This window comes from Akebia trifoliata, chromosome 6 (assembly GCF_017979445.1).
Source record: "Akebia trifoliata isolate Shusen 1 chromosome 6, ASM1797944v1, whole genome shotgun sequence".
Taxonomy (NCBI): domain Eukaryota; kingdom Viridiplantae; phylum Streptophyta; class Magnoliopsida; order Ranunculales; family Lardizabalaceae; genus Akebia; species Akebia trifoliata.
Genome location: NC_141380.1, coordinates 26,778,685 through 26,796,563, shown reverse-complemented (window position 1 = coordinate 26,796,563; position 17,879 = coordinate 26,778,685). Strand labels below are relative to the sequence as shown.

The window sequence follows — 17,879 nt, the reverse complement described above, 5'->3', positions numbered from 1 at the left end:
TTGGCTCAGTTATTCAAACAGTGATTCCTAATCCAGCTTCCAATCATACCCTGTTTTGTTCGAAGGGGGGTGATTTGGGCAGGACACCTTTTCGTTTCGAAAATATGTGGCTCAAGCATGAAGATTTTCTCAATCTCTTGGGTACTTGGTGGAACTCATTCACAGTTAGTAGAAGACCTGGATCCCATTTTAGATTGAAGCCTAAGGCTTTGAAGGAAAAGGTTAAGTAGTGGAATAAAGAATTGTTCAATAGGGTCGATCAAAGGAAGCATGTGATTTTAGACGAACTAGAGAATTTAAACAAGAAAGAGGAAAAGGAAGGGATAGTCTCAATAGAGGAAAGGGTTCAAAGCATAGTCACCAAAGTCATCGACTTTTTCAAAAAATCGTGTTTAAATCGCAATTTTAAAGACTGACGATTAAATCACGACTTTTTGAAAAGGTTAATCTCGACTTTTTGAAAAAGTCAAGATTTAAACAACAAAAAAATACATTTTTTTTTGCTAAGCAAGCTATTTTAAAAGGGTTTTTTCAAAGACCATTTATGCTAAGTCTAAAATAGAATTTTGATGATATAAATAATAACGTTACTTAGAAGAAAAAAATATATTGTCTTAACACTATTTCGATTTTTTCCTGATTTTTTCTTTTTTTTTTTTTTTTTTTTAACTTTTTCCCTTGCTGATTTTTTCACGAACCCCAACTTGGTATCTATGGTTTTCTTTTTCCCTTGCTGATTTTTTCATGAACCCCAACTTGGTGTCTATGGTTCAGAGGGTCAACCTCATGGCGGAATTGTAGTAATTTTGGCTCCTGAATTTCAGGAACATGTAGAGTTTTAAACTGCAGATCCTATTTAATAGGATCTGGGACCAATTCTTTAGGGGGTTGCACACACGTTTTATTTTAGGTGACTACCAAGACACGGATATAAGATACAGCGGCTGTTATTTTCAAGAAATAGCAGTGAATACAACACAGTTTGCTAGTTTTCTTTTGAATTGAAGGATAGAGAAGAGGGTTTTCAATCCGCGCATATAACAGATTATTCTCATGCTAGAGAATAGAGAGAAAATAGTAGTTCTCAAGAGAGATTGTAATCTTCTCGGATTGTCTTTTCAATAATAAAGAAGTGCTCGTTGCTGTCCCGTGGATGTAGGCACATTGCCGAACCACGTATATCTTGTCTCTCTCTATTTTTTTCTGCACTTTTTTTTTGCTCATTGTTGATTCACATAGTATTATTTTGGTCGTTCGCACTCACCAACTAGGTCTTGGCTTGAATTATTATAGAACAATTGGTATCAGAGCGCCAGTTGCTTGGTGTTTTGTGTCTACAAGGTGTTTGTGAAAATGTCTGAAAGGGGTTATTCATCACGGGATGATGGCTATGTGAAAGTTCATGGATTCGATATTCTTCGTTTCAATGGAAGGAACAATTTTAAAGCTTGGCAGATGGATTGTAAAGATATTTTGGTTAGTTTGGATCAAGTTGATTCACTAGACGACAAGAAGAAACCATCAGAGAAGGCGACAGATGATCAAGCTGAGAAGTGGAACAAAATGGATCAGAAGGCGTGTAGTACAATTCGTTTGTGTCTTTCTCGGAACGTGGCTTACAACTTTGCTGATGAGACGACTGCTAAGGGTATTTGGGATAAACTTCAGGCTATGTATCTTCCGAATGATCAGATGAGTGTGATGTACCTGCAGAAGAAGCTATTCACTTTCAGGTTGCAGCCAGGTAAACTTATGACTGATCATATCAATGAGTTTGAATGTTTATATTCAGATTGTGTTAGCCTGGAGCTAAGTTTGAAGATAGCCAGAAGGCGTTGTTCTTGTTGATTTCTTTGTTACCGGAGTGGGAACCATTTGTTGATTAGATGACGACATTAAAAAAGGAAAATTTTGTGTATAGTGACATTGTTCAAGCTGTACTTGCAAAGGCTTCTAGGAAGAGTGCTTCGAATGAGGAGATTCAAGCACACGGTCTTTCGGTGACAAGGGGCAGAAATTTCAACAAGAAGAACAACAACAGAAAGAACCGTTCTCAATCAAGAGGAAGAGATATGTCTAAGGTTGAGTGTTACAAGTGTAAGCGCAAGGGCCATTACAAGAAGGATTGTCCAAAGTTGAAGGATAATCACAACAAGCAAGAAAATGAGAATAGAGGCGTAGTGAATGTAGTTGAGACACCAGATGTGGCAGAGGATATTCTCATCGGGGGTGACTTAGCACAAGCATTAACGGCGGGTTCTCATGATCATCTGTATGATGGCTGGATGTTAGATACGGGAGCTTCGTATCATTTATGTCCCGTCAGGGAATGGTTCACCACCTATCGTGAGGTTAAGGGAAGCTCAGTGATGATGGGTGACTCTCGGCCTTGCAAGACTATGGGTGTTGGTGCAGTCAGATTCCAGTTAGCAGATGGGTCATGTAGACAGCTTACAGAGGTACGTCATGTTCCAGCTCTTTCAATGGGGCTGATTTCTCTTGGGGTGCTTGAAGCTCAAGGCTACAGGTATGTTGGTGAAAATAGCTATTGCAATGTGTACTTTGGTGATAGGTTACTTCTGTCAGCAGTTAGGCATGCAAATCTCTATTTCCTTCAAGGCAGTGTAGTTGAAGGTGGAGCTATGGTTTCTACAGTTGTTGATGAGAAGAGTTTGACCCGCACACAGTTATGGCACATGCGGCTTGGGCATGTTGGTGAGAGTGGGCTAAGAACTTTAAGCAAGCGAGGCTTGCTTGGCGGTGATAAAATGGCAAAGCTGGATTTTTGTGAGCATTGCGTCTATGGGAAGCAGTGTAGGGTCAGTTTTGGTGATGGTATTCATAGCACCGCGGGGATTGTGGATTACATCCACAGTGATGTATGGGGACCCTCTAAAGTTGCATCCAAAGGGGTTCTAGATATTTTGTGTCTTTTATCGATGACTTCAGCAGGAGAGTATGGGTGTATACCATGAAGCATAAAAATGAAATCACTGATATCTTCAAGATGTGGAAAGCTATGATTGAGAAGCAAACAAGTAGGGTGATCAAAGTTGTGAGGTCTGACAACGGTGGTGAGTACACCAAGGATCCCTTGAAGGAGTTTTGTTTGGAGCATGGCATTAGGAGACATTTCACAGTGAAGGCGACACCACAGCAAAATGGGGTAGCGGAGTGGATGAATCGTACCCTGTTAGAGAGAGCACGGTGCATGTTGTCCAATGCAGGTTTGGGCATAATATGGTGGGCTGAAGCAGTAAACATGGCGTGCTATCTCATTAACCGCTCTCCTTCATCAGCTATTGAGTCTTAGGTTCCTATGGATGTCTGGTCCGGTATTGCTTCAGATTATTCTAACTTGAAAGTATTTGGATGTCCAGCTTATTTTCATGTCAGAGAAGATAAAATTGGAGTGAGGGCCAAGAAAGCAATATTTCTCGGTTATCCAGATAATGTGAAGGGGTATAGACTATGGTGCCCTGATTTGCAAAAATTTGTGATTAGTCGAGATGTGAAGTTCCATGAGGAAGCTTTGCTGCAAGCAAAATATGAGAGATGCAAAGATGACTCTCCTATTTGGAGAGGTGATAGCTACGATAAAGATAAGGATGCAGGAGATTCTTTGCAGGTGGAGCTTGGAGCTCATAGATCTCATACGCAAGATGTACCTTCTACTGATAGAAGGGATGATACAGATATGGTTCCAGATCTGATTCTTGATGAGATAGTTGCAGATGATGAGGTTCCTATCGATGGGTGCATGGATCTTACACAACAACAGGTTCAACAGTTAAAGACACCGTCTTTAGCAGCAGGTAGAGAACCCAGAGTCAGACGTGCACCACAGAGATTTGGCTATGAGGAGGGTGCATCTTGTGCATTCTCAGTTCTTGATAGATATGATGATGCTGCTCCTACCACATATAAGCAGGCTTTGCGTAGTGTTCACAAAGAGGAGTGGAAGGAGGTATGGATGAGGAGATGTTATCTTTTCAGAAAAATCAGACATGGGAGCTTGTTACACTTCCCAAAGGGAAGAAGCCGATTGGGTGCAAGTGGGTTTTCACATTGAAAGACGGGATTCCAGATTTCAAGGGTATTTGTACAAGTATACGGTACAAGGCAAGATTGGTGGCTAAAGGATATGGACAACAGGAAGGTGTGGACTATAATGAAGTTTTCTCTCCAGTGGTAAAGCACACTTCTATCCGAGTCCTATTAGCATTGGCAGCGCAATTTGACTTAGAGCTCGAACAACTTGATGTCAAGACTGCATTCTTGCATGGAGATTTGGAGGAGAACATATATATGTCTCAGCCCGATGGATATGTTGTTGTTGGTAAGGAAGAGAAGGTATGTAAACTTAAAAAATCATTGTATGGGTTGAAGCAAGCTTCGCGACAGTGGTACAAGAGGTTTGATACTTTCATGATTGAGCAAGAGTATGCAAGCAGCGAGTATGATCCTTGTGTCTTCATCAGGAAGCTAAATAAAGGGTTTTTCGAGTTTCTCTTACTTTATGTTGATGACATGCTCATTGCTGCGAAGAGTATAGGGGAAATTGATAAGCTGAAGTCAAAACTCAGCCTAGAGTTTGAGATGAAAGATCTTGGTTCAGCGAAGAAGATACTTGGGATGGAGATAGTGAGAGACAGGAAGAAGGGCAGATTGACATTGTCACAGAGACGGTACTTAGAGAAGGTTGTTAGTCGATTTGACATGGATAAAGCTAAGCCAGTTAGCACTCCTTTGGCTGCACACTTCAGGCTCTCGGGTATGTTATCTCCTAACACAAAGGATGAGAGGGAATACATGTCACAGGTTCCCTATACTAGTGCAGTTGGTAGTCTTATGTATGCCATGATTTGCACACGTCCGGATATCGCTCATGCAGTCAGTCTTGTTAGTAGGTTTATGGCAAACCCAGGAAAGCAACATTGGCAGGCAGTGAAGTGGATATTGAGGTATCTTCGGGGTACGCTAGATGTTGGTTTGGTTTATGAGAGATCGTCGGTTTCAGCTGTGATGGGGTATACTGATTCAGATTATGCAGGAGATTTGGACAGGCGTCGGTCTACTACAGGTTACTGTTTTATATTGGCAGGGGGTCCTATATCTTGGAGGTCCATGTTACAGTCAGTGGTTGCATTGTCTACGACAGAGGCAGAATATATGGCGGTAACAAAGGCGGTGAAAGAGGCCATATGGCTTCGAGGTTTGGTTCATGATTTGGGTGTTACTCAGAGGGATATTACAATTCTTTGTGATAGTCAAAGTGCCATCCATTTGGCAAAGAATCATGTTCACCATGCAAGAACTAAGCATATTGATGTCAGGTTCCATTTTATCAGGGATATCATCGAGGATGGAGTTGTGATATTAAAGGTGGATACTAAGGAGAATGCGGCTAATATGTTGACGAAGGTGGTACCCGGGGTCAAGTTAGAGCATTGCCTCAACTTGATCAAGCTCTCTCAGTGTTGATGCCCCATGGGGGTGGGCCCTCTGGGGCAATGGCCTTTGAGGCCAGGAGGACGATGACGAGCAGGTTACCTTGGTTTGGGATTTCATGCCAAGGTGAAGATATATGTGCTGGTAGATGTCCTGAAATTGGTCGCCAAGGTGGAGATATTGTAGTAATTTTGGCTCCTGAATTTCAGGAACGTGTAGAGTTTTAAACTGCAGATCCTATTTAATAGGATCTGGGACCAATTCTTTAGGGATAGGGGGTTGCACACACGTTTTATTTTAGGTGACTACCAAGACACGGATATAAGATACAGCGGCTGTTATTTTCAAGAAATAGCAGTGAATACAACACAGTTTGCTAGTTTTCTTTTGAATTGAAGGATAGAGAAGAGGGTTTTCAATCCGCGCATATAACAGATTATTCTCGTGCTAGAGAATAGAGAGAATATTAGGTAGTTCTCAAGAGAGATTGTAATCTTCTCGGATTGTCTTTTCAATAATAAAGAAGTGCTCGTTGTTGTCCCGTGGATGTAGGCACATTGCTGAACCACGTATATCTTGTGTCTCTCTTTTTTTTTCTTCACTTTTTTTTTTGTTCATTGTTGATTCACATAGTATTATTTTGGTCGTTCGCACTCACCAACTAGGTCTTGGCTTGAATTATTATAGAACAGGAATTTCAAAAGATTGCCTTGTTGGAATAAATCATTGGAGGCAAAAGTCCAAGGTCAAATGGCGTAAGGAGGATGATACTAACACAAAATTCTTCCATCAGGTGGCAAACTCCCACCGGAGAGCGAACTTAATTTCCAAAATTCAATCTGATGAAGTTGAGGATGAGGCTTGTATCAGGGAGGCCATTATGGTTTACTACAAGAAGTTGTAAGATGAAGTTAGTGAAGTGAGGCCCTTGTTGGATGATCTATTTTTCGATTCCATTTCTCCAAATCTTAAAGATTTCCTTGAGAGACCTTTTGGAGAAGATGAGGTTAACCAAGCCATTTTGAACATGTGTGACCCCAATGGTTTTTCAATGGTTTTTCATAAGTTTGGATGGGACATTATTAAAGGGGATCTGATACTTGCGTTCCATGATTTCTTTGAGTGGGGTTTTCTTGGTTACTCCTCGAACTCTACCTTTTTAACCTTGATTCCTAAGTTAGAAGGGATTAAGGGTGTACATCCAGATACCCAGAACTGAACCCAACTCGATTTTTCTAGTATGGGTTGGGTATCCATGGAACCGGACCCGAACCTGCCAATTTCGGGTACAGGTACGTAGCCAAAAGGTATAACCATACCCTACCCAAACCCAATTTTTCGGGTAAAGGTACAAGTTCGGGCATACATTAAAAAATATTAGATTTAAAATTTTAAAATATTATAATTTATATAAATACTTTAAAGTATTAGTTTTTTACTTTGAAGAGAAACTTTAAATTCAAATTTATATAAATAATTTAGTTTCTAAACGATACTTTAGTTTTTAATTATATAAATACTTTACTTTCTAAACTAAAGTTCAAATTTATAAATATGTAAATCTTACAATAGAAAAATTTATAATAAAAATAGAGTATTAATCTAAATAATGATAGATAAAAAATTAATCATGTATTGAAATAAATCTTAAAATGCATTTGTATTAATCTCATTCATTCAATCAATATACACTAATGACATTATAAATTCTGGAATTGGATAAATAATTTACATATAAGATTTGAGATTTGACTAATTGAGAGTACATAAGGCCTTAAGCCTTAGGGTAAAGACTTGCATCACTATAGTATGAGTACATCCCAACTAGGTTGGCACCCACTCATCTATCTACCATTTGCACAACTCAACCCAAAAAATTAAAATATTTCTAATCCAATCATATCTCTATTTGTCCTAATTCATTAGCAAGTTGTTCCACTTCTCTTGCTTGATCTCCTTTCTCGGCATAGAACCAATCCTTCTAGCATATCAACACTTCCAATGTCTCTGGAACTAAGTGACTTCTATATGTTGAAAGAACTCTTCCACTTGCTCTAAATGCTGATTCAGAGCAACTATAGACATTGGAATAGTTAGTAGATCACGTGCCATCACAAATAGCATGTGATAATAAACAAAGTACCCCTTCCACCAATCTAACACATTGTAGAAATCCTCATCACAAACCTCCAATGGATCAGATTCTAAATAGCTTTGTAACTCAGATATCGAGCTACCTTGGGTAGAATTAGAAGTCCTAATTCTAGATAATAATCGGTATAAAGTTGAGGATTTAACAACAAAAGAAGAAGAAAAAGGAAAGTTTAAACACTACTTGTAGAACCGCTAACTATACCAAAGCTACATTCATAATAATTAAAAAGTTCTCCACATTTAAGTTTAATTTCTTTTCAGTGGGGTTTATAGTCTTGACCATAAGTTAATGTTAAAATTACTTCTAAAACCCTCATTTTATATCAAGGATCTATAAATGATGCCAATGCTAAAGAATGAGGAACTTCTTCCCAATACTTTCAAAATTTTAATATCATATAATTAACAATAGTATTACCTGAATTATCTTCTATAAGTCCCTTTATACTAGTTATATGTAAACAAAAATCATTAGATGTAACATAATTAACCCCTGAAAAAAAAATTGGTAGCTTCAGCAAAAAGTTGCAAATATTCTGTGCATTTAGCCAATCTCCCTCATTAAATTGTGTGAGATCTGCTTCAATTACATAATTATTTATTGACATTTATATTCTAATATTTGTGATAACATGTAAGAAGTTCCAATTTACATGATCATAGGCCTTTTCTATATCCACTTTGCAAATCACGTCAAGCTTCCCAGATCTTCTCCTAGAATCTATACACTCATTTGCAACCAACACCCCATCTAAAATTTGCCTCCCTTTGATAAACCCCCTTGCTCCTTACCAATAAGCTTCGGGATCACGGATTTTAATCTTGAGGCAAGGATCTTAGCAAAGATTTTATAAACAGAAGTTACCAAACTAATAGACCCAAAATCTCCCAACTCCTCAGCTCCCTCTTTCTTTGGAACCAGCGTTATGAACATGGTATTGGAGCCATGATCCAAAAAACAATCATCGTGGAAATCCTTCAAAGCCAACATTAAATCCTGTTTCACAATCTCCCAACAAAACTTAAAGAAAGCCATTGAGAAACCATCCGGCCCCAAAGCCTTATCACTGCACTGACTCTGTAAAGCTTGAAAAACCTCTTCAGCTCTAATTTTATCTTTCCTAGAGTGGGCATTGGCATGTAAACATGTTAAATCATAGACTATAGGACGTTGATGTCAATGTTGACGTTGATGTTTTAAAGGAAGGAGATCTATGGCATGAAAAGGTTGGGATAGAGATTGGCACTCGATCACAGAGCATTCGAGAAGCACACCTCCACTATAACCATCTAGCTATAATTATATGAGCTACATCTTCCTCAATCTATACGTCCTTATGTATGATAGAATCAAGATAACGAAAGTGATTGCTTTGAGATACTTCTATCAATTTGTTATCGGGCATTCCTCTTCTTGGGTGTCAATACTAAACTTATAGACCACATACTAGATTTTAGTACTACTTAGTCTAAACTCTAAAGCCCTTGGATTACAACACCTCTCTTCATGATCTTAGTTTCATGTTGATTTCCCCTGTAGTTTGGTGATGACCCTCGATATATTCTCATCAACTTATATTACATAATTGAACAATTACATACACCACGGTACGTGTTCTCAAGTATGAGCAGTTACTTCATCCATAAATAGAACAAACAAAAAGAGACCCAAAGCCAAGCCCTGATGTAAACTAATCATAACTGAGAACTCATTTATTTCCTCTCAATTTGCTCTCAAAAAGGAAATCCAGAATGAACAGCCATAACAACTACAAAGAAGCAAGATCAAACAGAGCAAAGGAAAGAAAAATGAAGAGGTTGTGGAAGGGATGCAAGGTAATCTTAAAAAATCCCTTCATTACCTCTCACTCCATTACAATACTTAGTAGATGAATATAAACAGATATAAGAATTTGATAGAGATAACGATCAAGCATGCAGGAATTATAGAGACAACTTAGGACCCACTTATTGACCATAGCTTAATACAACCAAATCAGCAGTCTCCAATCCTCCATGGTTAACATCGAAATTATAGACTGGTTATCCATCCTATGTAAGATATCTCTTAGGCAGATTGTTTACCTGGATGTAGTTAGCACCAAATAAGGCACCGCTCCCCAGTTGAAACTGAGTCCTGGAATCTGTACCCTGTAGAAAAATAAAGAAAAACACTTATAATTACAAAATAAAAAACAAATATGAACACCATGTTCTCAGTACAAAAAAAAGTTCGATAAGGTGTAGTATTTCCATCGGGTTTGAAGCATTAATCCAACTACTAAGAACAAAAACAAACGCAACTGGACTGCAGAGAAAGCAATCTGCATACATGTAAGTAGGGGAGGGCATGATCCATATGCCAAGCCTCACAAGAACATTAAAGAAGACCAAAGGGAATGCCATCTCCATATGTGCAAGAAACAAAAAGAGCATGGCATGATCTGCATGCCGTAGTCTCTCTACCAGTGTTATTCCAGTGGTCCCTTGGAATGCCCTAATTGCTCTGCTTGCATGTAAAAAGAACAGCATGACATATCTGTATTCCCAAGTCTCTCTATGCTTATAAGCTAGTAACACAGAGGGCATGGCATAATCTGCATGCCCAAGCCTCTTCCACTCTCCCTCTATCAAAAACTGTAGGTGGAAGAGAAAATGTGATGAGGAAGATCCACACTAACACTGGAACAGGACAAGGCATTGAACTATCAAGATTTTACAACCTTATAAGTCCATCTGAACATTAAAACACCCAAATAAACCCCTTGAAATCCTAAAAACTTAATACCAATAGAAAACAAGTACCTTCATCATCAAAATTAAGAGTGAAAGTCCACCACCTTTCCCTTCAAAAAATGTATATATTGACTGTCATATGCCCTAACAGATAGCAAAAGAGAACAATTTGAATATAAGCCATTTCCTTTTAGAGGAACTTTCCCAACGCCATCCTTTAAAAGTTCCATGATACCACTAGTCTTCACCCAACAAACCTCAAACAGTTCAAAGTAGCTCATACCTCACTTAGAAATCTACAGTGAAGAAGATGATGATTCACTCCCCCTTCGCCCACACATAAAACACATATTTGGGGTTATTCTCTTCATATTAACCAAGTGATCCAGTCAGTGGTCTATTAAAAGCCGTCATAATATGGCAGAGGATGCAAACCAAAGGGCGGAACAGGTGCCTAACACCTTCCAGATTCTGTAACCGGACCCCTTACCTGTGACCTCTATCGTGGACCAACCCGAATCCTATTCGAATTGGTTCCTAGACCTAAAACTAGGTGGCAATCCTAATCCACAAAATCCCAGAAATGTGCCTAAATTTACACATACTAAGATGTGTACAGATCTAGCCATAGAAAACCACAGTCCAGATTAGAATCAACCACATAATCTACAAGGAGATCATGAATCACCTAGAGTTAGGGGTTGAGGGGAAAGAGGAAATTCCTAGAGTGAACAACACCTTCCTAGAGGGATTAAACCACAAAATGATATTGACGATGCTTTTGACGGAGTTGATCAAACTCCAGGAGACAATCAAGCATTTCTTAGACAAAAGGAGAGTCACCTGAGAACCGGACCTTACTGGCAATGAACATACATGGCAGATTTCAATCAGATTGAAAATAAACACATAATACATGGACTTCAATTTTTTTTCACTGGTACTATAAGGACGCTATTGAGTCAAAGAGCTTAACCTTGTAGTCAAAATTGACCATTCCCTGTGACATATGTGGTTCACTTGAAATCTGGAAAAAAAATACATTGAGTTACAAATAAGTGCTACAAAGTGTAAGGCTCATGAAAATCGATTGTCAAATTGATGTCCACATTTCAAATTTTTGCGAAAAAAAAATAAACCTGAGCATTGGTCTTCAAAGTAAGGTTATCAGTCAAATCACACTTGACTCTAGCATTAAGCCTCCCATCTGCCATAATCCGTCCAAACAGCATCAACTGTGAAATGTCCATTGATGCTCATCAATTAATCAGACATCCCATAAAAATAAGATAATCTGAAGGTCCAACAATTCATGAAGCTTTTGAATATATAAAATATATTGAGATGGCTGACTTACATTTGGGTCCAGAAAGCTAGCCCCAAACTCATAGTGACTGGTCGGGATTTTTATGGTCTCAGAGGATTGAGAAGGAACCTCCATGGGTCCCATGAACACACTGGAGGATGGTTGCGAAGGAAGCTTTATCAGATACAACAACAACAACAAATGCACGATAAATATTTATATATCTTGCGTTACCTGTGGCTGAGTGCAAATCTCTGATTGAGTCCCTTGGTAAAATCAAAGCGCATTCCCTCAAAAAGTTCCGGCTTCAAGGACACTGCAACAGACATTAAAGGATATAAGATCTAGCAGAGTAATCAACCCTACACTCTCTCGCACTCTTCAATTTGGTTTTTTCAAGTAGCATAACTCATTAGTTTCACATTGTACAAAAATCCATGCTGGTGAGATGCTACTAAAATAGAAAGGATCAAAGGTGAATTGCTATCTTTTTGTAATAGAAAGTTACTAACTACTTATTAAATAATAAAGCAAATAAAGGGATGACATTTCTCTAGATGTGAAAAAAAAAAAAAGGATAATTCATCAAGTTAAAACAGAACACAAGAATGTTCAAGTAGAAACTGAACCAAAAACTATACATATAGAAAAAATGTAGGCTTTAGTAGGAGCTAAATATATAACCACTCAAAACCTTGCCTTGTTGTCCACCACATTGTCAACCACCATAAGCCTGTTAGAGAATCTTCAAACAGAGAAAGTGCTCAAACTTCAAGAATCAAAAAAGATGTTGGCAAGGGGGAGGGAGCGTCCCTGTTAAGCCAAACAATGGCACTTTAACGATTAATAGTCACCCTTTACCAACAATGTAGCACTTGAAACCATGGACATGAAGTAAATCCCAATGTTAAGAACCAAAAACTTAAACTGTAGAAGCTCAAAATCTCAACTGACCAAAGCAAAACAAACAAACAAAAAGAAACGAGCATGTCTATTATACAAAACAGTGCTATATCCCATCAACATACAAAATCAATTTTTTTTTCCTTGCCAGGAAACCATTAAAAAAAACTTTCAAAAAATATCAATCTAAAAAGGTAAATATAGTATATAAATCATATTAAAATAAGGTTGGGATTCATCTTGCTTGTGTCACTTGTCCTTCAAGTACTAGTATGTATAAATAAACTCCACCCTTTCTTTATGGGCGACTCATCTCTTTCAAGCAATCAACCCGTACTTGTAAATAAAGGGGATTGATGTCGATCTATCGTTCGGTAACATGTGATATTTGGTCTTTCCACAACATCTCTCTTTGATCAATGTCATTATTTGGTGCATGGTCCTTCTCAATGTTGTCAACTGCGGTCGCATATTCACATATGTTTTCATCGTATAAACCTAAAAGTTGCCATTGCACAATATGCGATGGCATATGTTAGTACATGATGGCATACTGTCCAAAGGTCAGATTTTCTTTTTTACGGCTTAAACTCACTTTTCTCTTATAAATATCCCACTTCTACCCCCACATACTCCTTTTACAACATCTCTTCTACCTTCTAATCTCTTTCTTACTCTCACAAAACCTCCAACTCTTAAATCTCATTACATTTTCTACTACATTCTCACTTAATAATAAATATTCTCTAATATCTACTCTACACTATTACACACAAAGTTCAAGTCTAAATTCAAGTTACTCTCTCACTCTCAATTCTCAAGACTTACGAGAATAAGAAAGCTACTCAAGAATCGAGATTTAAGCCTTTTTTCCTCTCCTTTGTTTCTTGCACAATATGCAATTGTGCGAAATGGCATATGCGAACAGCATGTGTTGGTCACACACTGTCTCATATGCTATTTGACAACATTGGTCCTTCTGGCAATAGTGTCTCTTTCTTCCTTATCTGTATGAGCTAGGGTCATTCCTTTCGTATTTACACGATCTGGGTCCTGTGTTCCTTTATGAGTTATTTTCAATTTCATGAGTCTACAGATCCCAACCCCTATTTTAGTAATAGAATATACTATAAAACTGGATTACCGATTTGAAGTTTCTAAAATAATCATTTAAATTAATCTTACATTTATCCCAATTTTTGTTATACATGTGTGTATGCACATGCCACCTATTAGTAAGACAAAATAATAGAAAGTCGTTTAAGATGACTTTTACGTATACAAAGAAGATTAATAACAACATTACCGAGAATAAATGTTTTGGTAGAAGTCTTAAAAGAGTAAGAAAATGACCAAAATTAACATGAATGGAGGTACCATGGTTTCAAATCTCATCCGAAACCGAGATGACTCACCCGAGTCATCTCAAGATCATCCCACAACAATGCGAATATCCAATGTGAATTGTCTTGCATGTTGTCTCATTTGACAACCGATATGACTCGGACAATATTTTGAAAATCTTAGCGGAGTTAACCGGCATTTTGTATTTTTAATCAAAATAATAACTTTTTATATAATTTAAATATATTTATTATCTAAGTAAAAATACGATCATGTGACTAAGCATATTCTAATCTACCTTTTTTAACAAAAAAATAAATTAATCTACCTTATTTATTAAAAAAAAAATTATATCTATATAATAAAACACAATTGTGAAGCCCACTCTCTTTATCCCCCCACATAAAGAGTGGATGTGATTTAATCTTTTGCTACAAACCTCGAGGACAACTTTTAACTTTATTTTATGTTTTTCCAGTTTTCCTACTTTCCAAGAACGCCCTTCCAACTTTATCTTTCCTCTTTTACCTCCTTGTCCAAGAATACCTCTCCAACTTTATTACCTTTCCTCCCGTGTAAACTCTGGTTAATAAATAATTGTAACTGCTACACCGAATCAAGATCTAAAACCATGATTGATGCACAAAGAAAATATATGAATTGAACATGCATTAGACTTAAAATATCATTTATTATAGAATTAAATGGTGAAATAGGATTCATGTTGTCCAAACCAAGTGATTAGACAAGAACGTCCAAGTGACCTAACCGCTACAATGAAGAGGTTAAGAATGTCACTCCAGAGAACAACATTTTAGCAACTTGTACAAACTACGAAACCTAAAAAATTTGCTCAACTTGATTAATCTAAAATGCAGATCAAAATCAAATGTATCCTAATAAACAGAGAAAAAATATCGATAAAAATGACTCACTCAAAGCTTCTCGATGGATTTCTTCGTAAGGTATTGGACAAGGAAGATTCAAATAATCGATTTTCTCTTCGATCTTGGTCTCGATTTCCTTGACTTGCGAAGGAGGGACGACTTCGTTGTGAGATTCCATTGGTTAGGAATTAGGGTTTTGAAACCTATTTGAAATGATTTTAGGGCAAAAGAGAAGGAACTTGAAGAGAAGTGCGTGGGTTAAGGCCACCGATAGAGAAGAAGAGTAGAGGAGTCTTTGAATTACGGCGGAGGCAATTTGGGGTTACAGACTTTCAGCAGGGTTTGTTTTGAGTAACTTTTCAAACTAGACCTCAAACTATAGCATTATTTACATAATTTTCCATCAAATCATGGAAATACTTGGATACCCATAAAAAGAAATTTTCATTTACAAAAATTCCTCTCAAGGGGGTCATCCATGCTTCATGATTTTAGAACTCGTCCGAAAAACGAGATGACTCGAGCGAGATAATCAATGTGAGTCAAACTAGAGTGTTTTTGGCGCGTCCATTGGGTGTATTTGGGCTGCAACTCAGCTAAGTCGGGGATCAAACTGAGCCCAACTCAAATTTGAAAAACATTAGCTCACACTCGTGCCTACGCCCAATCCAATTTCAGGCATGAAATGCTCAACAAGAGCCCAACCCAAGTCGGGTTGGGTTGATTCATTCTTCCTTAATACCAGATTACTTAGTAATGATAAGGTCTTGTATAAAGATGAATGGTACATAGAATAATATAAATTTATAATTATTTATGTTAAAAGTGTATTTCAATGTTTATAGATATAAAATTATAAGAAAATTTGAAGAAATGAGAGTGGTGATTCACTAGAATGACCCCATCTATTTATTATTAATCGTAATTTAAAGTTGCTATATGATCATGAGTCGTAATCCAACAATGGTGTCTTGTTTCTATAGGAAAATTTGATGTCTATGTGGCACGTGTTTATTAGAAAACAAACACATCGGGTTGTGTGCCATATAGAAATACGACTTTATTTGGAACCTAATGTATGTTAAACTCTTATCAAAACATGTCACGTAAACACCGTTATGGTTCTTGACTCTATGATCATTATATGGCAATGTAGAATCATATAAATAAAAACATTAATAACAAAGCAATTGAATATTTAATAAAAATAATGACACAATTGTTTTGGTATATAGATAAACAAAGATATAAGAAAATATTTTTAAATTATAATCATGGTAAGTTCAAGTTTAGCCAAATCGGGCAACCTAATACCTATGCCTGAGCCCAATCCAAATTGATCATTTTTTTAGTTCAAATGCCCCGAACCCAAGCTACCTTTGCCCAGACTTGACCTGAGGTCAAGTTCAACTCAACGAGTTCAAGATTGACCCAACCAACTTGTAACCCTTGATAGAATGTGGAATGAATAGACTTTACCTTATTACTTTTCATTAAACTAGTAGCCGAATATATATAGAGGAAGATTACAACTGTGAACAAAAGAAATTATTACCGATCCTATAAACTAGGAGAATTACAACTGAAAATATATAGCTAAGAAAGTTTAATCAATAACAAATAAGAATGAGTCATAACATGTTCCTAAGACCAAGGACACATCAGATACTAATCTTCTATTATGCCCCCTCAAGATGGAGTGCGGGAAAGAAGTCCAATCTTGGATTTGAGTTGAATGAACCGTTGTCTAAGAAGAAGCTTGGTAAGAGCATCAGCAATTGATCTTCAGAGGAAACATGAACAACACGAAGAGCACCACTTTGGACTTGATCTCGAATAAAAATGAAAATCAATTGCAACATGCTTCATTCTTGAGTGAAAAACTAGATTGGAATAGAGTTGTGTGGCCCCAACATTATCACAATAATTACTAGACAGCAAGGAAGTAAGATACTAAGATCTGATAAAAGATAACAAAGTCAATTTAGTTCAGCAGCAATATTAGCAATAGAACGATACTCTACCTCAGTTGATGATCGTGATATAGTCTTTTGCTTTTTAGAACTTCAGGAAACATGATTTCTGACAAGATAAACAACATAAGCTCTTGTGGAGCAGAATGTGTCTTTGTCTCCACCCAATTAGCATCAGAAAAGGTATTTAAACTAAGAGAGGAGTTAGTGAAGGCAAGTAAACTGATAGAGGAGTTATGATTAATCTGTAGACGACCAATGGTACCAACCAGATAACGTAAGAGTCTCTTGACAAAGGACTAATGTTCTGTGGTTAGGAAATGCATATATTGAGAGAGTTTGTTGACAGCGAAGGCTATATCTAACTAAGTGATTAGAAGATATTGAAGGCTGCCAACCACTTGACGATACTCAGATAGATCAGGAAGTGGAGCGTCATAATTCAATATGAGAGAAAGACTTGTAGGGATGGGAGTGAGAACTAATTTGGCATCATTCATTTTTGTCTAACATAAAAGATCTAAAATATATATCCATTTAGAGAGTAACATATCATAAAAATAATTTCATCTACATGCACAAGTAGATACATGATATGATCAATAGTATTGAAGACAAATAAATAGGCATCAAGCATGTGAGTTCTTAAACCCAGAAGACAGAAGAAAATTTCTTAATTCCTAATACCAAGCCCAAGGAGCTTGTTTCAGTTCATAGATTGCTTTTCTAAGTTTACACACATGCGTTAGATTGTCTTGATCAACAAATCTGGGTGACTATGACATGTAGACATTTTCAAAGAGGTTACCTTGAAGGAAGGCATTGTTGACATCAAATTGTCTTAAGGACCATCCACGACTCATTGCAAAATTGAGCACAACATGTATGGAGGTTGGTTTAACCATAGGGCTGAATGTGTCATGATAATCTATGTCAGGACGTTGATGAAAGCCCTTTGTTACCATGTGAGCTTTAAACCTATCAATGGAACCATTAGATTTGCGTTTAATTCTAAAGATACACTTATATCCTACTTTGATTCTGGCGAGTATCTAGGGGAACCTGTGGACACGGGATTTTCAATATTTAAAACATCCCTCCACTTTGGGGTGTTTTGGAGTCGCC

General features: G+C 37.3%; 1 protein-coding gene across 3 annotated transcripts in view; it reads right to left on the bottom strand.

Annotated features, from left to right (window-relative positions):
* Nucleotides 1–15,118, bottom strand: part of LOC147400567 (mitochondrial import receptor subunit TOM40-1-like) — a 29,224-nt gene extending 14,106 nt beyond the window's left edge. The window contains exons 1-7 of one of the 3 annotated variants that reach the window (XM_086446257.1): nt 14,830–14,970; nt 12,347–12,460; nt 11,882–11,963; nt 11,699–11,798; nt 11,481–11,576; nt 11,318–11,368; nt 9,691–9,756 (exon numbers count right to left, since the gene is read on the bottom strand). In XM_086446257.1, the coding sequence (XP_086302383.1) occupies nt 9,691–9,756; nt 11,318–11,368; nt 11,481–11,576; nt 11,699–11,798; nt 11,882–11,934 (366 nt within the window). In that variant the 5' untranslated portion in view covers nt 11,935–11,963; nt 12,347–12,460; nt 14,830–14,970. Of the gene's footprint in view, nt 1–9,690; nt 9,757–11,317; nt 11,369–11,480; nt 11,577–11,698; nt 11,799–11,881; nt 11,964–12,346; nt 12,461–14,829 lie in introns of all 3 variants that reach the window. The other 2 variants (XM_086446256.1, XM_086446255.1) reach the window with 2 other exon arrangements.
* Nucleotides 15,119–17,879: the final 2,761 nt, after the last annotated feature.